Below are 20,389 nucleotides of genomic sequence, written 5' to 3' on the forward strand. Positions count from 1 at the left end.
GATGTTATTTGAAAATATCATATTTTCTATTTTTAAGAATAAAAAACTATTCTTTATTTTTTTTTTGTCCAACATGTTTTCTTATTTTTTTGTTATGTAAAATAGAAAATTGTTTTCAAAGACAATTATTAAACAAACCTCCAAATTCTCATATTTTTGCTTTGCTATGAAAATTATGAAAGAAAATTAAATATAATAAAATTATTTGAATATTTTTATATTTTTAAGTTCTTTATTTTTTGTAGAAGAGAAATGAAACAAATTTATTGATTTCAATTTATGTTTTTTTTTCCTTCCTTTTTTAAGGATTTTCTTTGAAACTCTCGTAATTGTATTAAAAAAATTCTAGTAAGAATTTGAATTTCTTAAAAAAAAAATAGAATAATTAAAAAATGTAATTAAATGTGATGATATAATGAACTAATTAATAGAACCTACTCAAATTTATCTTAAAACATTGAAATAGAGTTACATGGTATGTGAAAATTTTTTAAATATTAACATTGTGTGAGAATAACTCTTGAATTACCACTTCGCATTGTAGAGATGAATATAGGATTAAAATTAAATAATATAACAATAAATATTTTAATTAAACTAACATGAATTCTATGGTAGAACTTGAAGATAAAATGTGGATTAAAGAGCATGTTGTCAAGGAAAGTTAATATAGAATAAGAATATATATTATAGTAGATTACCCAAAATTTCTTAATAAATATAATTTGGCAAAATTTCCCCTATTTTTATAGCCCATTAAATTCTTTTTAAATTAAAATTTTCTTAATTTCAAAATATTAAATATCTAACCTTAATTCAACTAATTAAAATAACTAGGAAATAAAAAATAGTTAATTAACATAAAGTGAGTATTTTAGGGGATATCTGACCCACTTAGATGATGCAGAGACTTTAAGAATATGATTGTTATTCTTATATTAATTAATAGTTAGAGACATTTTTGTCATGGGAAAAAAAGTGCATAATAGTACATTTACAAATACTCTAAGAGTACATAAGGTTAAGTATGAGAGAAAATTCACCATTTATTCTCTCTCTTTTTTTATTTCTTTATTTCCATGGTGGTTTCAAATGTGTGTGAAAAGGGAAAGGATTTTAAGAAATTTCCAAGTGGTAAATAAACTTTCCTCTACCATGTGAATCATTTTGTGTTAAAAAAAAAATCCTTTTTATTTCCTTAAAAATCAAATTTAATCTTCATTTACAACACTGTTTCCTAATGAAGACTAGGATGTTGTAACTAATGAAATTTTGTAAATTTCAATCATTTTTTCTTTGCCATTTGAGCTTTTTGATTGTTGGGTAAGTGAAGAAAAATATTAAATTAATAGAGAAACAATTTTTAATGTCCAAATACATGTTCCTAGTTGTGAGTGTTCACGTTACTTGAAACAAGAGCACAATGGAAAGGTTAAAACCTTATTTTTCTCGGGTCATATGCTGTTTGGTAGCCTAGAAAATAAAGGAAAATATCAAGTTCTAAGTCTTAATTTATATATGATTGTTGAAAGTATAAGGTGAGCTCCAATATGGTTCTACTCAGGGTATTAGCATTGCCTTTTCAACCTACAACTGGCGAAACTTGAGTTGAGTTCCAATATGGGAAAGATCTAAACTAAAGCTCAATCTTCTCTGTTGAAATAGATTTGAGTTGAATTGACGGGGATAAATCTATAGATAGAAGAAAAATCTCATGAAGGAGGAATACCATGTTTTTGGTTTCTGACTGGTTTGGGATCCTTAAAATTTTGGGATTTTTTGGAAAGACATTAAGACCCTAAATCATTTTCATGCATGTGGTTATACAATCCATCAGGGTACTACAACTGAATTTTGAAGATTCTATGAGACTAGCTATATTGTGACAACAAGACTATTGTAAGCATTGCTCACAATCTAATACAACATGATAAAACTAAGTTCGTAGAGATTGACTTATTTGCATGCATTCCACTTGTCTCGTATAAACTACAACTCATTACTTGGGGATTTCGAAGTCCCATATTTAACTCTATGGTTCACAATTTGAGAATAGAAGGCACCATTGGAACTAACTTAATGGGAGTGTTGAAATGCAATAGTTGATCTATGATTTTAAGTGATTCCTAAAAATCCTCTACATTACAATCTTCCTTAATTTACATAGTCAACATGTAGAGACAAAATTTATATATCCATTAAAAAAAATTGCGTTATATTTAACATATCAAAAGACAAATAAATTATGCAAAAGAAAAAAGGTCTCAAAAGCTTAACATGGTATTATAAATTTCATGTTTGATATTTAAAGCACCAATTTTATCTTTCTATTTTTTGGAAGGATGGTAAAAAAAATAAATTAATTAACAAATAGCTTGTTGGAATTGGGTTTGTGTGCTCAAATGGGTTGACGAATAATTTCTGAAAGTTTTAAAACTGCCCCAAAACTACAATGAAATATAAAATAAACAAATAAATTCACTCTCTGAAAAAATATCTCTCCTTGTGAAAAACTAAAAAGAATATAACTCTCCTTTCTATCTCTCTCATTGAAATCCAGAAAGAGCATGATTCTTTTTTTAGAAAAACAAAGTCCTATCTTGAATTAATCTTTTCTGATTTCTCTATGAAAATGAGGGTCAAGGTTATTGTGTTATGGAGAAAAATAGTTCTCATATTTATAATTTCTTTCACTACTTGGATCAAGAAAATTGATCAACTAAATAACCCATTAAAAATCTTGATCATTTCAAAAGGTAACTCAAAACCTGTTTTTTTTTTTCATCATAGCCAAAATTAAATTTTTTTTTAAAATGTCAAAATGAATTTAGAAGGAACATTTGTTTGATTCACTAAAGGAGGCCGGAATAGGGTACATAGGCCCGAATGGTCATGAAATCACGTGTACCTTGAAAAATAAATAACCATATAAAAGTGGCTGCAATGTAGATCCAAAATTGGGCTGGGATTCCACCCATTTAACTTATTGTGCCCAAAGCCACATCTTTGATCAAATCTTGCCTCTATAATTTTTTTAAATTAATTCAAACATATAATTTCTCAAAAGTATAGATTAAAAAAAAATTGAAACATTCTCGCAATCATCACTTGATGGAAACTGAACAATATAAAACTCCATGACTCGTTTGTATGTAAGCCACATCTTTAATTAATCCCAATACATAGTTTGTAATACTAGATCCTGCTACTGCAATTACTTCGAAAAATACTTGAGATGACTTGACTTCACATTATGCATGATTGCATCATGATTGAGATGCATGAGAAAACACCACTATTAATCCTAGTCTTTAATTTGTAAAACCTAAATATTCAAGTTGACTTACACCCAGTCTTCTAATTTGCAGAGGAAAAAAAAAAACAAAAATCAACATCCAAGGTTTTGACTTCAAAATTATTGGTTCCTCTTTGATCATCTCTAATGCTCAAAGTTCTTTTTTATGGCTCTTTTTCCCTTCTTTTTTATTTTTTATTTTAAATGTTATTTTTGGAGAGACTTATGTGGATGGTGCCTTCAGAAAGTAGTTGGGAAGTAGCAATCTTCCTGGGAATCTTCTTTTAATTCTGCATTTCAATATGATTTTCTAAGTCAATTGTTGGTTATTTTCCAAACTCAAACCAATAAAAAAAAATTAATTTTTTAACGAAAGTAAACAAAGAAAGGATTTTGAAAGATTCATCAATTTAAGGTGGAAGTTAGAATGGGTTTAATCACAATAAATAATTTGCAATTTGTGCCTATAAATATGTAGCTGCAAAGGCCCTTTTTTCCTACTAGGAGCATTGGAAATGTTTTCTCTAGGTTTTGGTTTTCTAGCTCTTCTTATACTGCTTCATGTGCAGGCTCAAACAGGTGCATACCTCTCTCATATCTCTCTTTAATATGCTGATTTCTCTCACATTTTATTATGATTTGTTTACTGTCTAATTGGTGCTTTTTAAGTACTTTATAATCCCTCTTAAAAGCCACATATGGTGCTCTTATTTAGAAAGTTTTTAAAGAAAATCTTTTAATGAATGTAAACTAAAAAAATATTTTAATAGTATTATATATATATTCAGATTTTTAAAACTTTATGAAACACCTAATTTTTGAAGGATAAATATTAGAAAGTGTTTACAAGAAGTTATTTTAACCCTTTCAAATTATTAAAAAAGTTTTTCAAAGGATATTGAAGTTTGTTTAGATAAAATTCTCAAAAAATTTATATAATTTTCTATGTGATAGAGAGGAAGACTATAGTTGTTCCTCAAAGTCAATGTTAACTAAATTTTTTAAAATATTAAAATTATTATAAAAATACTTTTAAAGTGGAATATTCAAACATAAAATCAATGGCATATTAGAATTAGTTACTATTACACAATAATGATAATAGACAATAAAAAAAAATATACACATATTTATATGGAAAACCTTAGATAAGAAAAACCATGAGAAAAGGAGAAGAAAATTTATTATATCAAAATATTGGTACAAAAGGAGGGAATTGTGAGCGACTACAGCAAAAACATAATCATCATATAATATATATATATATATATATATATATGACTGGCCTATTGGCTTGATTCGCTACCACCACAAACCCCTCAAAAAATCTTAAAATTATAGATACACCATAAATGTTGCACCATTAGTTTTTCAAGTCGGATCAAATAGAATTCAAGTCACCAAATTTAATAATTACTTTTACTTCCATGTTCTTTGCAATTAGAAAGCAAAAAATCTAATATTATCCCAAATAAACCATAAATACCAACCAAAACAGTGTTGCATGCCTACAACTCTTTTCCTTATTATTATTATTACAATTTTTCTCTTATGATATTATATATGAATAGAAACTTTATTCTAATTTAATAATAATGTTACCTTGTAAATTCTAAGGAGAAACCTCTCTAGATGCAAGTCTCTCCATCAATTTAAAACTTTTAATTATTTAAAAAAATTAAAGGTTATTTGTTTGGTTCACAAAAAATATGAGAAAAAGAAAATAAAGAAGAAAAGTGAAAGAAAAGAAAAAGAAAAGAAAATAGATTCAAAGTCAATAAATTATTTTATATGTTTCTTCATATTCATTTCACTTATTTTCCCTTTATTATATAAAGATTAAATAATTTTAAAATACACAAAATTCTAATTTATTTTAATTATATTTTATTTTCTTTCATATTTTTCATATTAAAACCAAATATAAAAAAAAAATTATTTTTTTTTCTTTCCTTAGTAATTTCTAGGAATCAAACATTGACTAAGCCTTCTTGTGACTTATATTTTTTATTCTTGTCTTAAATATTCAAAATTCTATTTGAGCTTTTGAGTTTTGTATTATTGATGAGCAATAAGTAACATGATTGTAATTTTTCTTTTTTTACTTTTTATTTTAGAATTTAACAAAAATTTAAATTTATATAAAAAGTTTTTTTTTTATGATTCTACTTTTATTTAATTTCAAATTTCGTAATAATATTTTTGAAATTCAAGATTTTTTATAAAAAAAAGTATTTACTATATTTTATTTTAAAGAATAGAAAACTTAAGTGCATCCAAATTAACACATCCTAAGTCATAGACAAAATGCATCTATCAATTATATAATAATATTTCCTCGCTATTAAGGAAAGAAAACTTCAAAACTAAAATGAATTTAAATACAAATTTTTTATTATATAAACAACTAGTTACTATTATTTATTTAATACAATATTAATAATTAGAGAAAAATAAAACCCTCATGTTATATCATGGGATTGCAACTTGGATAGTTTAATATATCTATATAAAAGAATTCCTTATTTATTCTTTTGATCTTTGCATAAGGTTATGTTATTTGATTAAGAAAATAAACATTATAAATTTTTACATTGTCATATTGTTTTACAAAGGTTTTGAACTTTTATTTAAACGGATATTATCTCTAGCTTTTAAATATTGTCATATGTTATTTAAATATTAAGTTTTCTATAACGTGATTAGTTTTATAATTATATGTTGATTTTGATGTTTTTTTAATATATTTTGGTCATCCACAAATATATAACTTTCATATATAAATTTGATAGTCAATTATATTCCATATTAAATGTACCTCAAGTATAAGATGATGAGAAATTATTTGTATATTTGATTAACGGCTAATTCCTTGTTAAATAGATGGGCAAAAATTAGTCACTTTTTTTTATTAAATTCAAATCAACTCGAGCCAATTTTCCTATCCAACTCATTCAATTGTATTTATAGTACTATATATAAGTATAAAACAATTTTGAAAATGATAATACTAAATATCTCTTCAAATCTATTCAAAACCCTAACATTATTTCTTCTTCATTTTCTGTTCTTTTCTTTTATTTCCTTCATATTCTTCTCTTCCTCTTGATCTTCTGTCTCATTGTTTTAAAGGAAAGAAATGAAAGAAAAGAAGAGAAACAAGGAAGAAAAAAATTAGGGTTTTGGATAAGTGAGGTGGAGAGTTACTTGAAAAAGATGTATAGACATCAAGTGAATTTAAGGATGCTCCTTTTTATTTTTTATTTTTCAAATAAAAGGTGAGTGTGAAAGAGAAAAAAAAGGCTTGTCTTCACCATCTTATAACCACCAAACCCTAATCCTTGAAGATATATAAAGTTAATAGAAATCTTTCCCTAACCGGTTCTTACTTCTTACTTCTTAGTAAGGTGGTAAGGATAGAGCAATGAAAAACAATCTACATATACAGTTACCAACCATCTTGGTAGGATGACAAAGATAGGGTTAGAAAAAGATGGAAAGAGAAACATGTTTCAAAAAGTTTTTCACATCTGTGTTTCCAAAGTAAATTAAGAAAATGATAAATGTACGTGATGGGAAATCAATAATTGTTCTTCTAGCTGTTGATTTGATGAGTATGAATTTGAAACGTTGTAGGCTTCATAAGCATCGACTGTGGAGTGGATGAGGGCTATCTAGATAACACGACCAACATATTTTACAGTTCAGATGCAAATTTCATAGACAGTGGAGAAAACAGGAACATTTCTCTCTATTTCACATCTGATATTTTTGAAAGGCAACTCAAGAACGTCAGAAGTTTCCCAGAAGGAGTCAAGAATTGTTACACCCTACAACCAGAGCAAGGCAAAGACAACACCTACTTGATCAGAGTTGCCTTCTGGTATGGGAATTACGACGCCATGGATCAACCTCCAGAGTTTAAACTATATCTGGGAGTTGAGGAATGGGACAGTGTAAAACTGAACAAATCACATGATCAGATAATCTGGAAGGAAATTATACACGTTCCAGAAACGGATGACATATATGTGTGTCTAGTAAACACTGGTTCTGGGATACCTTTCATATCTGCATTAGAGCTGAGAGCCCTTGGTAATTCCATCTATAATAAAACTCAATCTGGATCTCTGGTACTCTTCAACAGGCTTAACTTTGGTTCAGCTTCCAATGAGACAGTCAGGTGAGGCATATTTAAAAAATTCTTATGTTCTATATATGTACTTAATTGCTTGTATTTGCTAGTGTCTTTGCTCATCATTTTCAGCTAACGGTTCACAACTTCTCACCTAGATATGGAGATGATGAGTTGGATCGCATTTGGAATGCGTATTACTTTCCGGATTGGAAATCCATTCAAGCACCCTACAGTAGTTCTTCGTTAAGTGAAACTGAATTTAAACTTCCACCAAAGGTGATGGAGACAGCTGTAAAACCTCTTTCTGGAAGTTACCTGAACTTCACTTTGGGGGGGATTGATTCTTCTGAAGAATTCTACATGTACTTTCACTTTGCTGAGTTTGAGGAAGTGCAAGACAAAATCAGACAATTTACCATCTTATTGAATGATATAACAATTTTTGATTCTATTGAACCCCAATATATGGTTTCAGAGACTCATTCTACTAAAAATTCCCTAAGTGGAAGGCAGCTGAATTTTTCACTTGCCAAGACAAATCAATCCACACTTCCACCCATTATGAATGCTCTGGAGATTTACATGATAAAAGAGTTCTTGCAGTCACCCACTGAACAACAGGACGGTATGTGATCTTCTCCTCATTTTGCCCAATGAATGATAAGAGAATAGGATTATTGATGATCTATTTAAATAGTTCTGATTGCATCTATAAGAATATATTACCATATTGATTTGAATAAACACGAGTGAGTCCTTTTCTTGCAGCTTTTAGGTATAATGAAATGCTGCCAAAATTTCCTACTGAATACCGTTCTTAGTGAATTCTTCTTTCCTTATAGTTTGAAGACCAAAAGTTAATCCATCTTATTTTGCTTTCTTTTTGAAATACAAGTTGATGCTATGAAGAAAATCAAGTCAGTATACCAGGTGATGAAGAGCAGCTGGCAAGGAGATCCATGTCTCCCGATAAATTACTTATGGGATGGCTTGATCTGCAGTGACAATGGCTATAATGCTCCCAGTATCATCTCACTGTGAGTTTGTGCACTCAAAAAAAGAAAAAACGAAACAAAACAAAACAGAACTCTTTCTCAATGAATGGCGCAAACAATCTGCTAATGAATGTTATTCAACATGCTAAACAGGAACCTTTCATCTAGCAATTTGACAGGGAAGATGGATGTTTCATTCTCCAATCTCACTTCATTACAGTATCTGTAAGTATGTGTCCATAACACCTAATATTTCTATTACTGTACTATAATAATTAATAGAAGGAAAATTTTTCGTTACAGAGATTTATCTTACAACAATTTAACTGGAGAAGTGCCAAATTTTCTTGCTGAACTTCCTTCCTTGAAAACCCTGTAAGTTACTGCAGTTTACCCGTGCAAGTTTCTTAGTTTATTTACATGGAGGGATGATCAAATGCTATGTCCCTTGCAGGAACTTATCATGGAACAATTTCACAGGTTCGGTTCCCTTGGCTCTCATTGAAAAACATAATGACAGATCCTTGTCCTTGAGGTCAGCTTTCTCAAAACCCTTTTTTATTTTTTGAAGTTTTAATTTTATCATGAATTCAAATATAGTTTTTCTTGGTAGTGAATTTCCTTGTGAAGCTTCTCAAACCAAATCATCCTTTTAAGTTTCCAGAAACCAATTTTTCTTCCCAACTTTGACATATATCATCTGTTTTGATGGTAGTTTGGATGGGAATCCATATCTTTGCAACACAACCTCATGTGCGGGGGCAAAAAAGAAGAATAAGAAGACTGTTGTTGTTCCAGTAGTTGCATCCATTACCCTATTTCTAGTCCTCTTAGGTGGATTGGCCATCTTGTGGAGCTTTAAAAGAAGACGAGAACAAAGTATTCTTCTTTCATTTACAAGAATATTTAAAAAAAAATCTCATGCTACAGAAATTCATGCTGATTACATTTACGATGCTCTTATTAGATATAGATATTGTTGTCAAACCTACCGATCAAGAAGATAAGGCATTGGAGTCAAAGTACCTACGCCTCAGTTACTCTGAGGTTGAAAGAATCACTGATAACTTCCAAAATCAGATTGGAAAAGGAGGATCAGGAAAAGTTTACCGAGGCCGTTTAAGTGATGACACTGAAGTTGCTGTCAAGTTGCTGTCATCTTCATCAGCTGAAGGTTTTAATCTATTTCAAACCGAGGCAAGCTTCTCTATATATAGTTGCATTCAAGTTATTCTGATTTTGAGTTAGATATGTTGCACTCCAATATTGCTGATGAATAAATAAGAAAATCAATTTGAATATTGTTGGGTGTTGGTTTGGGTGACAGGCTAAGCTGTTGACAAGAGTTCACCATAGAAACTTGGTTTCCCTATTTGGATATTGTGATGAAGGTTCAAGCATGGTGCTCATTTATGAGTACATGAACAAGGGGAACTTAAAAAAAAATTTAGCAGGTATCCAGTTGTATTTTAGCCTTCCATTTACGGTCATGTTGCATCCTTCGAATTATGTTTAATTGATAGGATATGATGTAATAGAACATACGTATCCTAAGATATCATTTCAAGTGAAATATGCATATTTTAGGACTTTATTTCAAATGGAATATGATATATATCCTTGGTGAATATTATAAAACACCAGAAATCTTTTATCATGCTCATTTTTAATTTGCAAAAGATATTTTAAATCAAAATTATATTATATTTCAATATTTGTTATTAAAAAAAGTATGAAACATGTCTCATATTTAGAATTATTTGAAAATATTCTACAATTTATCACTTAGTAAGTAATTTTTTATTTCTTTATTGATAATATTCATGATTATAAAAATATGAATTTTAAAAATTAATTATATTATTCTATTAAATATATAAAAATATTTTGTATAGATTAAATATTATATTAAATAATATACATTAGTATTATTTTATATTGCATTTTATACATATTTTTAAATTTTTTTCTTATTCGAACTACAATATTAATTTATTGATAAAAAAAATTATTTTACACAATGAATAAGTATAAAAAAGATCGAAAAAAAATAAAGAAAATGGATGAGAATAATAGATTTATGATATGGGATATAAATAAATATATATTAACCTAGGATTATTATATCCTATATAGAGGAGATTAAAAAAAAGGTTAAATAATTTACAATATTACCACTTATCATATCCAATAATAAACTAAATATGAGAAATTGATATGTTAATTATTCAATCGACTTCAACCTTAATGCAAAAAAAGTATATTTAACTCATGCCATGATTTCAGATAAGGAGGAAGCTGTCTTGAGTTGGAAACAAAGAGTTGGAATAGCACTTGATGCAGCAGAAGGTAACTTATCTAGTGATAAAATGGAAATGAACATGGATTCCTTTTTACATACATACATACTAAGTGAAGTAAAATTTGAATTTGTAGGACTGGAGTATTTACATAATGGTTGCAAGCCACCTATAATCCACAGAGACATTAAAACTGACAACATACTACTAAATGAAAAATTAGAAGCCAAAGTTGCAGATTTTGGGTGGTCTAGAAGTATGCCCGTTGAAGGCCAAACTCATGTATCAACTAGGATTGTTGGCACAGAAGGCTACTTTGACCCTGAGTAAGTGCTCTGTCCTCACTGAAATGCAATGCCAACAAATTGATGGACATTTGGGAAAACCAATAGAAAAAAAAACAAACTAAACTTGAAACAGAATGTATTTTAATTACTACATGCAGCAATATTACAATTTTTATGACTAGCTTTTCCTTTAGGACAGACTCAATTGCTTAGTTCTTTATTTTCTTTCTTTCTTATGTAGGTATCAGGAAACTTCAAGGTTAACCGAGAAAAGCGATGTTTATAGTTTTGGGATTGTTCTATTGGAACTTATTTCAGGCCAGCCTGCAATCATAAAGAGCAGTGAAAGCAGTACTATTCACATACTCCAATGGGTTTGTCCCCTTCTTGAAATGGGAGACATCGGGGGTATTGTGGATCCAAGGTTAAATGAAGACTTTGACACAAATTCTGCCTGGAGGGCTGTAGAGACAGCAATAGGTTGTGTAGTACACAGCTCCAGTGAAAGGCCAACCATGAGTGATGTAGTAGCCAAATTAAAAGAGTGCAGGAGTTATATGGAAACAACAACTGCTAATATGGAAGAGGATTCTGGTTCTATTATTACCGAAGCTGCAATGTCTCCCCAAGCAAGGTAGAAATATTTGCAAAATGTGGCTGCATGTTGTTGTTTGTATGATTATTTCTCAGGATCTCATGGACATCTATATGTATTTTGAATAACAATACTCTTGCCAATTATATAAGATAAATTGAACCTCTTATGTAACTTATGGCATGTTCATTGAGGTTGGTTCTTGTAAAGAGTTGTGCTTAAATTAGATGACTTGCTATTGTACATTTTGCTATTGAATCTTTGCTATACTCTATATTTGAATGACTCGCTATATGATGATTTTGTTGGAGTGTCTCAAATTCCTTATTAATATATTTCTTTTTTGTAAAAAAATATCTATGTATATTATATAAAACATTTTTTAAGTTTGTATGTCATTATGATTAGATTTCTTATAGAATAAGAAAATTATTTAAAATATGAGAAAAAAAAAGTTATAAGATGAAAATGAGTTTGTGAAGAGTTTACATAATGGATATATAGAAATGAAAGGAAGAATGGGATACGCTTGGTAAAGTAAGAAGGCTCGTGGTTCAGGGTGTAGATAACAAAATTTAACAAGTTCTCCATAATTCTTACAGATAATACAGAACGAAATCAATCATCCACCAGAACAAAATATAATATCTCTAATGACAACATGCAATATGAAAACAAAGCATCATCCACTCCTATAACTCTATTTCCATTATTACAGCTTAACCGCTACCATAGAAAATAAATCTATTAAGAGACATACACCCATGGTAATTCTGAAATTCCATATTCAAGAATGGGTACAAATATCTCTTCGTAGTTGTTTTGTAACAATGATAGCTCTACATTCCTTTATTTCTTTCTATGCAATATCAATTTATTTTTTTATTTCTTTTTATGTAAATCATTGTATAAAATGCTTTATTCCTTTTTTGTAAATCACATTGTATAAAAATGCTAAGGACACTCAAGAATGTAGGTCTAATGTTTTATTTAAATCTTTTGCCTGCAACTTCTTTATGGTATCAAAGCAGTCATTTGTTTCAAACATGGCCATCAAGGATGAACCATGTCTAACCGTTCAATCATTGTGTGAATTTAGTTCTGATCAAATTGAGCTCCAACAATTTCTTTCTCTTGCAAACCCAAGTACTACCATTGATACAAAGTTTGGGAATAGCTCACATCATATCACTACAAGTGAGATACCTTGGGCAGAAACAATAGAGAATATAGGAGAACTTAGAATCCTCAATTTGTAACTTGGATGAACAACAATGGTCTCTTAATGTCTTGGCTTCTTGGAAATACAACTGAAGAAGTCCCCATCATGGTTGTTAGTGTGGATACAACCTTAAAAGTTTTAAGTACATTGGAGGAGCAATCGTTGTCTAACACCAAGGAAAATGAAGAAAGATTGGGATATTGTCTTTTTAAAGTAAAGAAGGGTTCTTAACCCCTAGATGAGTATATCAAGGAGTTTAAATCATTATTTGACAATCTAGCAACCATTAACAAACCTTTGTCAAATATTGACAAATTTCAATTAGCTCATGGTCTTGGTTTAAAATAATGAGACTTTTGTACTACAACGTTATCTAAACCACCTTATCCAACACTAAGTGTATTTATTCTTTCTCTACATAATTATGTGTAATAGAACATTTATGAAAAAGAAGCAAGTGGAAAAGGTGGAGGTTTTAGTTTACAAAAGAGAGGCCTTGCTCCTATAGGTTGGGTAAATAATCAAAACTCTCCTAAAAGACCAAACAATGTCCAACAATGGAGAATACTAGATGGAAATGGGTAAGACAAGAACTACTATGCTTCTATAAGATGGCAAATAACCAAAACTCCTAACTAAAACCAAATAGTGTTCAACACTAGAGAAAACTAGATAAACATGGGCAAAATAGCAACAAACCACTAGTATCTTACCAAATTTCTGGAAGGGTTAATCACATGGTAGTAAAGTGTTATAACCATTGTGATTATGCTTACCAGAAAGAAAAACATTACAAGTCCTTATAGTTATGAATCTAAATGACACCAATGACCAAAATTTTATGCAAATTTTGGAGTTACAAGACACATGACAAATAATGTAAGTAATTATCCTCTTCCAAAGTTTATAAAGGTCAAGATATTATTTATGTTGGTTATGGTAACTATTAGGATAGAGTCCTAGAAAACATGACATAATGTAATAAATTTTAGATTCATTAATAAATTTATTTATTTATGATTTTGTTTCCATTTAGTATCCTTTTTTTGCATTAATCCTTTATCTGAGCATTCTCGTTCATATCATTCTCATTGTACATGACTTGGATGAAATAGAAGTTGTATAGAAAATACAAGTCATAAGTTCCTTACAAGGTGATAAGTGATTCACAATCAACTCATGAATTTAGGAAATCTAGTAGAAATTGCAGTGCACTTAATTGGAGAGATGATTTATCTTGATCATCAAGATGACTTTCCAATGGTGCATGCACTAGTGTATATGATTATACATTGAATAAGACCTATATTGAATCATGACATTAACTATCAAGTAGTCAAGATTCACCAACCTACTATACTACAAAGACTCTTAACCTTAAAAAGATATTAAGTATATATCAAAATCAATATGAGGTTTTGACTTATAAGTGAGACTCCTAATGTACCCAAGTCATATATGATGCAAGTGATATGAGCGTGTATGCTCAAATAACCAATTAATACAAAATGGATAATAAAGAAAAACCAAGAAATATAAATAAATAAATAAATAAATAAATTTATTAATGAATCTAAAATTGTTACATCTAATACAAAATGGATAATAAAAAGAAACCAAGAAATATAAATAAATAAATTTATTAATGAATCTAAAATTGTTACATCATGTCATGATTTCCAGGGTTCATCCCAATAATCATGTTCCCTTAAATGATCCTAAGTACATGTGATCAAGAAAATAATGGTCATAGTAATTTTTGGAGTAGAATTTGACATATATGCTTTATGATTTAGAGTATGTCAATTAATCATATAATAGAATGATTTATAACTCAAAGATTGGAGAAGTAATCTTGAGAAGTTGATGACATTACCTTGTTAGATTATGAACACCAATTTATAAGGGGTTTGCATGTAGTGGATAGTAGGTGACTAACCTAAGCTTAATTTGTCTCGTTGCAATATGCATAGGATACTAAAGTGTAATTGACTCTATTTAGTGGAGTGTTAAGTCAATTTCATAATTGGATTATGAGAGATCCAATATTTTTCTATCAATCCCAATGGTCCTCACTTAAGCTCTTGATTCATGGTGGCACGTTTAAAAGAGAAATATTTCTCTTTCTTGAATTCTTTAATAAAGTTTTACCTTTTTTTTTTTCATTTATTCATTTTTTTCATTTTCTTGGAAACCAATCATAAGTTATGAAGAGAAATCCTCTACCATATTTAACGTATAACTTGATGGATTCAAAGATGCTAACATGAAGGTGAAGAATATAAAGAAAGAGTAGCAAGAACATGGTAAAGTTCTAAATGATTTTTTTATGTTTTCATATTTGAATTGGTATGATAAATCCTCTATGTTAGTTCACTGTGGATAAAGCAAAGAGGATTCTTACCAAGGTACTAGTAATTCTCTAGTTACCTTAATTTGATTCTATTGTTAATAAATCTAAAGGTTTATTATACAAAATGGATATAGGCTTTTGATTGAATAAAAGTAAAAGTTAAAATTAACCATTATATTGAATTGGTTTAAGAGATTTGCTTTCAAAAATACAATTTTGAATTTTGAATATAATATTGATCTTCACATTCAATTTGACGTCGAATTGACTTTAATCTTGAACCCTAGATTTTGTTTGTTCTCTTTTTAAGGATTCAACAATGGATTATGAAACTCTCTAAACACTTTTTTTTGTTCTATTTATTTCATTAAATATTTTAGGAAATCTTTATCCATATTTTCATTCTTATTTTAATTTAAAAACAATTAAATACATTAATATTGACCCTAGAGGACAATAGCTCAAAATGGTACAAAGTTGTACTAACTTTATCTTTGGTTTTTCTTGATCAAGGTCATCATGTATTTAAACTTGAACATTTTAATTATACTTATGTTATACTACCAACTGGGCATCACTATAAATTTCTAGTATTTTAGCTCTTATACTTTGAGAAGACATAGATTGGTTAGTAACACTACGAATTTGACCACATTATTGGTGGCTTTGAAATCCAATTGGACAGATTGCTTAATTTTTATCACATTAAGGGATATAAGGCAAACCCCTATCCCAACAAATCTGGCTATTGACAATCTATCCACATACAATCTCATTTCTTTATTGTTGGAACTCAAATATTTTGTCATGTTTGTTCCTTGCTTATTTGTGAAGTTTGCCACAAAATTCAACACAACTTGGGCCTTTAAAGATATCGATCGATGCATATTGAATCTCAAACTTGCTTAGTTCTACCAACCACTTTATCATTTGTCCTAAGAGGTCAAGTTTATCAAGGATCTCATAGTGGCCTCTTAGTCACTACTTCAATTGTATAAGCTTGAGAAAGCATGACCTTAGCAATCATTCATACACAATGAGAAGGTCATCTACTCATTGAGTGTGTATCAAAGTTTTGGTATCTACTATGGCTTTATTTGTACAGTAGATAGGTTTCCTACTTTCTTACTTTTTTTTCTTTTTTTTTGTTTAACTAATGGTTGACTAAGAAGTCAATTGATTGAACCAAACGATTGACCAGTTCAAGAAAATTTTCAAAGTGATATAAAATTTATCTCAATTGGTTAAGATGCAACCTCAATTAGTCAAGCTCTTGTGACCTAATGGTCACTAGTTGTACCTTTTACCATACAATAGCTAGTAGCCAGTTTGACTGGTTGGTTGACTAGTGAACCCTAAATTGTGCCTCACAACTAGTTTGGGTTTCCAATTCCTATTTAAAGATTTTTAACTTTTTATATTAATGAGAAAATAGTGTTAAATTATTCTTGAATATTATTTGAGCCTTAAAGGAGTGTTTTTAGAGTGAATTTGCTTTCAAACTTGTATTTCATCTTAATGCACCATTCAACCTTAGTTTCCTTGTGATCCATTGTGCCAAAATGTAAACTAGGAGTTTTATTCTTATCAAATCTGTCTTGTATACCTTATAAGGTAACCTTAAGTTTAGGGTATCACTTAAGGAAAAAAAATCTAAATGTTAGGTATCATTTATGATTTGCTAAGTGTGGGATATCACTTGGAGAATTTGAAAGTGAATTGGAATCTGATTAATCCAAGTATAAAACTTGAAGACTTGATTTAGAAGTCTTGGTATAGTGAATCTCAAACTTGGGATTGAAGTTAGAATAAAGTAGACGTAGGCTAGGATTAAGTCGAATCACCATAAATCTTGAATTTGCATTCCTCTTTTCCCTACCTGATTTGCTTGCAATTGCTTCTATTTTGATTTTTATCGTATCATTACTTATATGATCACTTGTATTCTATAATTGTTAAATTTACAAAAAGTAATAATCACCTTATTCATCTCTCCTCTAAAATGATCACCTTAGATTGATATACCTATAATCCTATCAATATGCTTTTTATCAATATGCCTTTATAAATATGGAATTTCTTAATATATTTCTAAAGCACTTTTAAAACAACATTTTAGATTCAAAATCACCCCACAATTGACTAATTCAAGTCACAATGAGATGCATTTCTTCTCTTTACAAAAGTACAATTGTTGATAATTTCCAAAGCATTTCTAAAAGAAAAGCTTATATGTCGTAGTACTAATTAAGAAAACTCTTGAAAGGAAGATTAAGTTAACGATGTTAAATCTATGAATTTTTAATAAAAGGCTTAAAGGGAAGGTTAAGTCAATTATAGGAAATCCATGAATTTTTAATCTTTGATTTATATATTATATATTAAATAATTACTAACATCATCTTATTAAAAGGGATTACTAATAAAATAAAATATATAAATAATTTTAAAATTTAAAAATAAAGAATATAATTATTATTTTTACAAAAGAAACTCAAAATATTATTTTTCTATCCAAAATTATATTAAGTAATATGTCTTTGATAAGAAAATGCTAAGGCATCAATTCAATATAAGTTGAAATTTGAATTTGAGTTATCAATAATATAATTAAAACTATTCTCGAAGAACATCATTTTTTTAAAACAATTTTCAAAAACTCGGGATGAATTGACAATGGATTGTACTTATATATATATATTTAAAAAAAACTATTTTTGAGAACCGTTCCCAAACATAGAAAATGACTTTAGGTTTTATGGTAAATCATTAATTTTAAAATATAATTTCAAAATTCAACTAAAATTGTCTCTTGAAAAAGTAATTCGGAAATAATTTCAAAGCTATTATACTTTAATAAATATTTAAAAAATAATCATACTTTTGTTAAAATCATATTGATATCATTAATTATATTTACATATAATTAATGATATTTTTAGTCAAGGGACTTGTAATTTAATCATCAATTTCATTTTTAGTTTTAATTAAATGATTATAATATTTTAAAATAAATATAAATATATATTTATCAAACAAAATATAGTTAATTAACTAATATAACTTACTCGACAATTTCATTTATTTTAAATTAAAAAAAAGATAAATAAAAATAAATAAATAACAAAATTTATAAATGAAAATGAGAAGATATTTGTTAAAATTTTATTATTATTTTTAAATTTAATGTTGAGTTAAATGATTTTTTTTTTTTTTTCTAATTTCGGTAAATTTTTCAAAATTCCAATGGTGACCCACCACGACGAGAGAGGGCGATGGCAGTGCACCTCAGTCCGGCAAAAGCAGATGGAGAGAGGAAGGCAGAATGCTCCGCACGCCCACACAAAGATAGAAGCAAAGAGAGAGGAGAGGCCAGCATGCAGCAATTGCAGTTCGCCGTCAATGGAGGAAACTCATCTGATGTTTCTCACCACACAAGTCGCCACATCGGCACCGCCGGCACGAAGCCGCTCCACATCCGGGATCGTTTTGAGGTTAGGGATGAAATGCCCTCAATCTCCTCCTGTTCTCATACACCTCCAAGACTGGATTGGACTGATGTCTTTCCTCCGCTTCATCATGAGTTACGGTCCTGATTCTTGAAATTCTCAGGTTTGGATACGGTTTGTTGCACTTTTGCTGTGATTTGAAAGGGAAAAAATGATTTGTCTCGGTAACTCGAACGATTCAACTGAGTGTAATCGATTCCGGACCGAGTCTCTGTTTGAGATGGTATCACCATATCAGATATCGGACTCGGCCGAGTCGTACCGGACTTAGTCAATACTTTGAACCAGTGGACATACCTACATTCTTTAGTAATATTTTGAGTTGGGCAAATTTTTGTTTGCTTTAGTTTACAGTTTGAAACTGTCTTTACAATAATCTGTACAGTAATGTCATAATCTTCAATTTGAATTAAAAAAAAATTTAATATATAAATAGTTTCTCAGAAACTTCAATTTGAATTAAAAAATTTATAATATATAAATAGTTTCTCGTGATTTAGATATTCAACGCTTTTTCATGGGCAGGTATCTGCAAGTGGAAATGGGTGATCGATGGAGATATAAACTTGTATTGACTCTTGAGAACCGGGTGATCGATGGAGATATAAACTTGTATTGACCCTTGAGAACTGGGTGATCGAGGCTCCCCTTCATTGCTGAGGAGGCAAAGGAGGAGACCAATGGAAATGTTAGTTGTTGTTCTTGGATATTTGGCTCTTACTGCCATGGTTCTTGGGCAGGATCAATCAGGTGCGCATATCTCTTTCACATCTCATGATTTCTTGCCACCTCCCTCCCTTAGATCTTTCATATACACTCTGTATCTCCAGGACTAGTTCCTTTCGATGAAATTGGAACAGTTGATCTTTTTTTTTTTTTTTTTTCATTTCTTTGAACTCTGCAAGAATTTGTCGATATTTCCAATTAAATCTTCTTATTTTCTTTCTTTGTTTCTCTTTAATAGATTTTCCTTTTTCATTTTTACTTGTACCATCTAGTATTAATAGATGCTGAGTTTTAATGCTAAGATCCTCTCCCATGACAGTACTCTTTTAAAACAATTGAAATATTTATCAATTTTTTTTTTTTCAAGGTTTACTTTTAAAATTTTTTGATGGTTTGATCACCATGGGTCATTTTATAACATTTTAATTTGTCCAAATCTTAAACCTTAAGCGTTCCTTTAATCCATATTTCATTCTTCACATCTTGTTCTTTCTCAAGCTTCTTTTATTGTAGTTTATAGTCAGTTTGTTTCATTGGGCATGTCTAATTATAAGTAATTATATTATATTACAGATGTATAAACTAAATAAGAAATATGAATCTCCATTTGGAAAACTTCAAAATAACATGAGAAATAAATAAATTAATTTAATCTTAGTTATTGTTTTTAAGGATGACATTGGGATTAATTTTTTTGGATACCTGTCCGGTTTCATCCCAACCTTAATAGGATGGGTTTGAGATGAAGATAAATAAGTTAGCGATGGGTTTGAGATTTTTGTTTTTTATTTTTAAACCAGGGTGGTTCAGAGTAGGTTCAGATATTGCCTTGTCTCGCCCCTTCTTGTCCTCGATTATTTGTAATTAAATTTAACAATAGTGGTAAACGGTTGGGGTGGGTTTATGGGAGGTTCTAAGTTTAAGTCCAGAGCAAACTAGAAAAAGGTAAAAAAAATAGAGGAGTATTCT

General features: G+C 29.2%; 2 protein-coding genes across 8 annotated transcripts in view; both read left to right on the forward strand.

The window, feature by feature from the left end:
- The first annotated feature begins 6,788 nt into the window (after window positions 1–6,788).
- Window positions 6,789–11,653, forward strand: LOC100246405 (putative leucine-rich repeat receptor-like protein kinase At2g19210). The gene is made up of 13 exons (XM_059739827.1): window positions 6,789–6,804; window positions 6,932–7,478; window positions 7,589–8,058; window positions 8,329–8,470; window positions 8,582–8,653; window positions 8,732–8,803; window positions 8,883–8,963; window positions 9,144–9,307; window positions 9,402–9,625; window positions 9,756–9,882; window positions 10,715–10,777; window positions 10,865–11,054; window positions 11,257–11,653. The coding sequence occupies exons 1-13, from the start codon at window positions 6,789–6,791 to the stop codon at window positions 11,651–11,653; spliced, it is 2,565 nt and encodes an 854-aa protein (XP_059595810.1).
- Window positions 11,654–18,438: 6,785 nt separating this feature from the next.
- Window positions 18,439–20,389, forward strand: part of LOC100241278 (putative leucine-rich repeat receptor-like serine/threonine-protein kinase At2g19230) — a 70,444-nt gene continuing 68,493 nt past the window's right edge. For 6 of the 7 annotated variants that reach the window (XM_019222247.2, XM_010656278.3, XM_019222248.2 and 3 more), the window contains exons 1-2: window positions 18,439–18,797; window positions 19,220–19,444. In XM_019222247.2, the coding sequence (XP_019077792.1) occupies window positions 19,375–19,444 (70 nt within the window). In that variant the 5' untranslated portion in view covers window positions 18,439–18,797; window positions 19,220–19,374. The remainder of the gene's footprint in view (window positions 18,798–19,219; window positions 19,445–20,389) is intronic. The other variant, XM_010656279.2, reaches the window with a different exon arrangement.

The sequence above is a fragment of the Vitis vinifera genome, chromosome 9 (assembly GCF_030704535.1).
Source record: "Vitis vinifera cultivar Pinot Noir 40024 chromosome 9, ASM3070453v1".
NCBI lineage: Eukaryota > Viridiplantae > Streptophyta > Magnoliopsida > Vitales > Vitaceae > Vitis > Vitis vinifera.

Coding starts and splice junctions, on each gene's coding strand:
- LOC100246405 (XM_059739827.1), top strand. Junction 8,964..9,143: donor GACAGATCCTTGTCCTTGAG/GTCAGCTTTCTC, acceptor TTTTGATGGTAG/TTTGGATGGGAATCCATATC. Junction 9,883..10,714: donor CTTAAAAAAAAATTTAGCAG/GTATCCAGTTGT, acceptor CCATGATTTCAG/ATAAGGAGGAAGCTGTCTTG.